The 5530-nt window shown below is 42.8% G+C and overlaps 1 protein-coding gene across 1 annotated transcript; it reads right to left on the bottom strand.

The window, feature by feature from the left end:
• Positions 1-2644: 2644 nt before the first annotated feature.
• gadd45g.S (growth arrest and DNA damage inducible gamma S homeolog) lies at positions 2645-4530 on the bottom strand. The gene is given in 4 exon segments (NM_001086129.1): positions 2645-3412; positions 3522-3735; positions 3864-3965; positions 4371-4530. Coding segments are annotated over 4 exon segments (480 nt in total). The 5' UTR covers positions 4424-4530; the 3' UTR covers positions 2645-3301.
• Positions 4531-5530: the final 1000 nt, after the last annotated feature.

Genomic DNA, 5530 nt, shown 5'->3' with positions numbered 1-5530 from the left:
AACCTGCATTTGGTCCTATTGTATTTTTTCTGCTGCTCTCCAGTTTATAATTTTAATTACCATGTGGCTGCTGGTATCAGAGGTTTTTGGCAAACTGACAATGAATAAAAGAAGGTTACAAGAAAGACACAAGTAAAAGTAAATAAAAAAAAACAACAACATATAAACATATACTGAGTCTACTTTCTTGCTTAAGGGGGTCGCTGACCCTTGTGACCATTTCTAGATTTACATTACAGGCCGCAGAGAAGCAGACTAGCAATGTAATATTTTAAAAAAAAAAACAGATACTGTTTACTTCTTGCTTACATAACGTGCAGAATGCTAATGTAAATACATTTCCCTTTAAAATGTGGCTCTATTCAGTAGGATAGAAAGTTTAAGATGGCCTTATCAGTGCAACCTTAGGCACTGCAAATGTTGCAGACAACAACAACTCTGTAAGCTGTAGTTCTGCACCAGCCAGCATTGCAAATTTGCCTATTCCTATTCATGTTATTATTAGAAGCACCTAAGCAGGATGTGAAGAATTTAAAGGTATATTGTGTCCTATATGTATATGTACCAGCATCAGTATCTGTCAGCATATTTTAGCCTTCATACACATAGGTGTGAATGTTTGCACTAATAATACATAAGAAGAGTGACTTGCATTATACATACATGTTATGCCATATGATTCCTGCCTAAAGAATAAATGCTTCTCATTATAAAGAATGTGAACAGGCCTCCGCTTATTTTAACCACAAGCCTGGAGGTCTCTTCATTTCAGCCTGCAAATTCCTATGCAAATACTGTAATTTGTATAACGGCCACACCATTCAATCAGAAAATAAAAGGTGCACAAAGAATGTATATTTTTGCAAAGCCATGTCCTCACCACAAGTCATTTGCAAGTCCCCAAGCAGCAATAAAGCAGGAGCCAGGGAATCTGTGCTCCATGCAAATGACAAAATCTTTGTTTCTCTGATAGATTTACTTCGGTTAACTGCTAAATCCCCCCTTAATCCCTTTTAACTCATGTTCTGCCAGAGGGAGGAGCAGGATAGCTATAACTTTAAAGAAGGCTTTATCCGGCATCCTTTGACAGTCTTTGACCATTTCACCAAAAGTAGATTAAATAAAATATCCATGTAAGACAGGGCAAGAAAGTAACCAAAAAATGTACACATTGTACATGTAAACTACAACTGTGGTGCTGCTGCTGTTTTTTTTTTTTTATTATTGTAGTTCTTCCATGTTGCCTTAATGTGCCTAATATCAATCTGCATGAGAAATAGCAGTTAGTGCTGAGTCAGCCTTGACCTGCTTTATAGGTGATATACTGAAACACAGTTCTGGACTATAACACAGTGTCCCTATTAATTCATGGAGGAATGTGGATTGGCTGCATACAATGCTATTTCTCCTTGTTCATAATTCAGAACACACTGACCTTTCTGGAGAAGTAGAGCACTTGTGTACACACACTCAGCATCTTCATATTATAATACCTGCAATTGTTCCAGGATTCTTTTCCGCCTTAGGTCTTTATTTTTATGGCTGCTGCCAGTTTCTGTTTCTCCCCTTGGCAGAGATAAGAAGGCTCGCTGTTCCCTGCAGGCACACCATGCTATCGCAAACCCTAGTCAATATAAAAATCTAGTTCCTGGAACCACAGCCTGAATCCTAGTAATTGCCGGTTGGCTATGCTGGAGGCACGGTGTTCCAGCATTTCTGACTGGACATGGTAAATAAAGCACACTGACCTTGAAATCTGTTTGCTTTGGGCTTTATATTTTTCCCCTCTAGGTAACTATGCCGGTGAAAACTTTTATCACCCTCTAGTGCATTTTATTTCCTGAAACCTATGACTTGCAAAGGATAGGTGTCACTGTAAACTCTGTGTGTGTGTGTGCGTGTGTGTATATATATATACACACACACACACATATATATATATATACATACATATACACACACACACACAGTAGAGTAAGATATTAGCCATGCAAATGCTGGTGCTATACCAAAGCACAATGTGGTTAGTTTTGCTTTTGTAAAAACCAGAAGTAAAAACAGCTTGCACTTTGGTAAATGTCATGTTGGATGAAGGGGAATTTTAAACCCGAGGGGGGGAGATTTGGGGAACCCCTTGCTTAAACACTGTGCCAGCTGCTCTTTTCTGTCTGTGCAGTAACAAAAACCCATCTATGCAGCAGCCCCCTGTCACTCTAATGCACTCATTAGCCATGCAGCCCACAGAACTTGCACGCTCTTGTGATAAGCAGCTGTTGCTGAAGGAGCAGGAGGTCAAATGGTGAGGGCTGAATAGAAAGCATTAGCTGCCGGCTGCAGACTGTGGATTATATGAAGTAACACAGCCCCCTTCTATGCAAATCTTATTGTGCACTGCTAACAAAGGATGGCTTGCTGAATAAACCAAAGTATTGGGGCAAAACAGACTGGGTTTCTGCAGTCGCCCAAACTGTATCCCAACAGCCACTGCTAGAATAAAGCTTTGAATGTTTGTTTTGGCATGCTAAGTATTGAAGATCCTACATTGGTATAGTTAGCATACAATGTCATTTTAATACCCTATACCACAAGCACTAAGCCTCACATTTGAATGCCCCACCAGATAAAACACAAAACAAAAATAGAGTAAATTTCAAATTATTTATTGTATGACAGAAATAGCAATGTAAATGTCAAGTGTTCAAGAAAAGCACTTCCGCTTGCAACAGTGCCAAGATTCTGAATACAGAAAGTTTGTTTTGTTTTATTCTCTATGAATTCTGGGTAGTTGCCAAATGACCAATGGCAAGCTGCAATGAACAGAATTTTAGTCTCAATTTTCAATCCAGAGCTGCATAGTCCCAGACTCTTCCATTACGTGTATAAAGTTCATGTTTCATATCTCAAGCAAACTCCACAAGCAGATACAGAACAGGTATTTTCCTTTAAACAGCCGCTTCATTTGCCTCAAATCCACCTTAAAAGCTTCCATTTTTTTGCAAAACGTCCCATCAGTCCTGCACGCATGCAAAACTCCTCCAACTTCAATGCATGACTGTCCTCCCAGTGATTTGGGAGGCTTCACACTGGCACCAATCTTTCCTTCTGCAGATCAGTCCATATTAAGTTTTCCTCCTTACTCTTCTGCTCCACAAGAGCCAACATCTTTGCCAGTCTCGGCGACTTAATCAGACCTCAACCAGCGTAATCCACAGACTTCGGAATGCTGCTGGTCCATCCAGGTGCAAAACACCATGATGATAATAATGCAGAGATTTCACAATCTAATGTAGAAGAAGGATGTTCACTCGGGCAGAGCAATAGTGGGAACCCAGTCATAGACTTTACGGCTTTCCTCGCAGAATACAGCAAGTTTCTCCAGAGCTGGATCTTTCCAGGCATCCTCATTTGGATTCTGAGAAGAGGAAGAAACTATGAGAACACTGTGCTTACGAGAAATTGCACAAGTCACAGCTATGGGCACAGAGCCAGACAGCACAGATAATCAGGAACTTGACACTTACCGTAATAAGAATGCAGTGAAGGTCCTTGGGCTCTGCAGACTCATCAGTGAAGCCTAGAATTTGAGCGACTTTTTCGGTGTCGTTCAGCCTCACTATATTGATGTCATTTTCGCAGCAGAAAGCCTGAATCAGAGTGAAGTGGATCTGAAGGGCTATGTCTCCCTCATCGTATTCGTCAGCAGCCAAAATGCAGAAAGTGACGCTATCTGGATCTCTGTTGAGACAAATAAAAAGAGCACGTTAGTTCTGCTGTGAGTGGGACTGTGCGTGTGGGCTGTGTGTTACATGCAGGCATGAGTAAAGGGTGTGTGTGGGATCAGTGCAAAGGAGTGGGATACTTACACATTCATGACTTTGGCAGACTCATAGACTCCAACGGTCAGACACTCCTGTCTCTGGGCAGAGACGAGCAGTTCATGCAGGGCTTTGCCGGCGCTTTGCATCCTACACAAGACAAAGAAAGAAATGCATTTAGAGCTGGATCAGAAGGGAATATTTTTTTTTTTTTAACTGTGCAAGATTCGATGCTATAACAGAAATCCCCACACTCCATAAAAGGAGTTTTAGCTAATGCCACCCACTCATGTGCAGCATCTGCTAGTGACACACAGTGCAGCTACTTCCCAATACATCAATACAATTTACACTCATTTCTGCAGCCCACACTATTTTTCCCTTACTAAAGCTTTACCAGACTGTGACCCACCCCGATACCCATCCCCTGCAGAGGCTGAACTACAAATCTAAGACAGTCAGACGCTGGACCCCAGCAAAATCCATAACAGAACTCTTTAACCCTTTTGGTACAATAAAATAATCTCCCCATGGAATAAAGCGAAGTGAAATTACCTGTCAGCGCTTTCAACAACGGTTTCTTGTCCGTGAACTTCTTCCAGAGTCATGTTTTTCCGGGTAAGCCACAAAAATGTGAGTAAGAGAGACTTCTCAAATATCCACCAAAAGGTCCGGAAGAAGAAGAGCGATATATCCACAGTAGCAAGAGAGCGGTTAGAATCCCAAGCGAAGTGTGAGAGAATCAGAGAAACGGAGCCGGTATTTATGCGCTGAGAGGCGTAGGCGGGGTCTGTCTGATTCCTCTTCTCTGATTGGTCGGGCGGGGGAATCATTGTAATGCTAATGGAGCAACAGAACGCTGCGGCTCGTGCCAGAAGGCCACGTGGGGGAGGAGACGAAAGTAAGGGGGGATAGTAGAATGGCCGGGGTTTTTTTTTATACAATGACTCAAAGTCAGGCTGCTGCCCTTTGTCATGCTGTTACCAGGCAGAATGGGCTCTTTGCACGAAAAGAGAGAGGACATCAAATAGATCCCTAAAGTTCAGTGTCGCAAATGCACCCGCAGTAAATCCACTGATTTGTTTTCCCTGTGCTGGGGAACACTGTGTATTATTGTCTGTCCAGTCATGAGCTTAGTGCGCAGAACTTGTGTGTTCTTTAACCCTCCCTGTGCTGCTGCCCGAGCTTGTCTTTAATACTGGGGGTCTATGGCAAGGTGATCACCCCCCATACAGGTGAGCTGCACGGATCATTATGAGTAAAAAGTTGACTGTAAGCGACATCTGGCTGCTGCTGCTATTAATGCAATAAAGGAGATTTTAATGAGAGGCGGGAGGATGGGGGTCCTGTATAGAGATAATGGGGGCTGTATATGCAGCAGATTGCGAATGGCACACGCTGCTCATTAGCATCTCTATAGAGGGGTCACAATGGGGAGAGGGGCTGGCGTGTGGCACTTTGGAGATCAGACAATCGCTCCCTTCTTCTTCTAACCAGGGACACTGTCCACCTGCCTCTGGGTGGGGCACAAACGCTGGAGCATCTCTGCCAATCTGTTCCACATGGAACTAGCCCCCTCCAGCACGCTCCCAGCCTCTCATTGCTTGTTGGGGGGTTGCAATAATCACTTTAACCCTTTCTGCTCCCTTTAACCCTGTGCACAGCTGTTTCCATTGACATTTCCAGCAGCTTCAATATTACTACATTCACCTGTC

The sequence above is a fragment of the Xenopus laevis genome, chromosome 1S, assembly GCF_017654675.1.
Source record: "Xenopus laevis strain J_2021 chromosome 1S, Xenopus_laevis_v10.1, whole genome shotgun sequence".
In the NCBI taxonomy this organism is placed as follows: Eukaryota; Metazoa; Chordata; class Amphibia; order Anura; family Pipidae; genus Xenopus; species Xenopus laevis.
The sequence above is the reverse complement of the archived record's forward strand: the minus strand, read 5'-3'. Positions and strand labels throughout refer to the sequence as shown.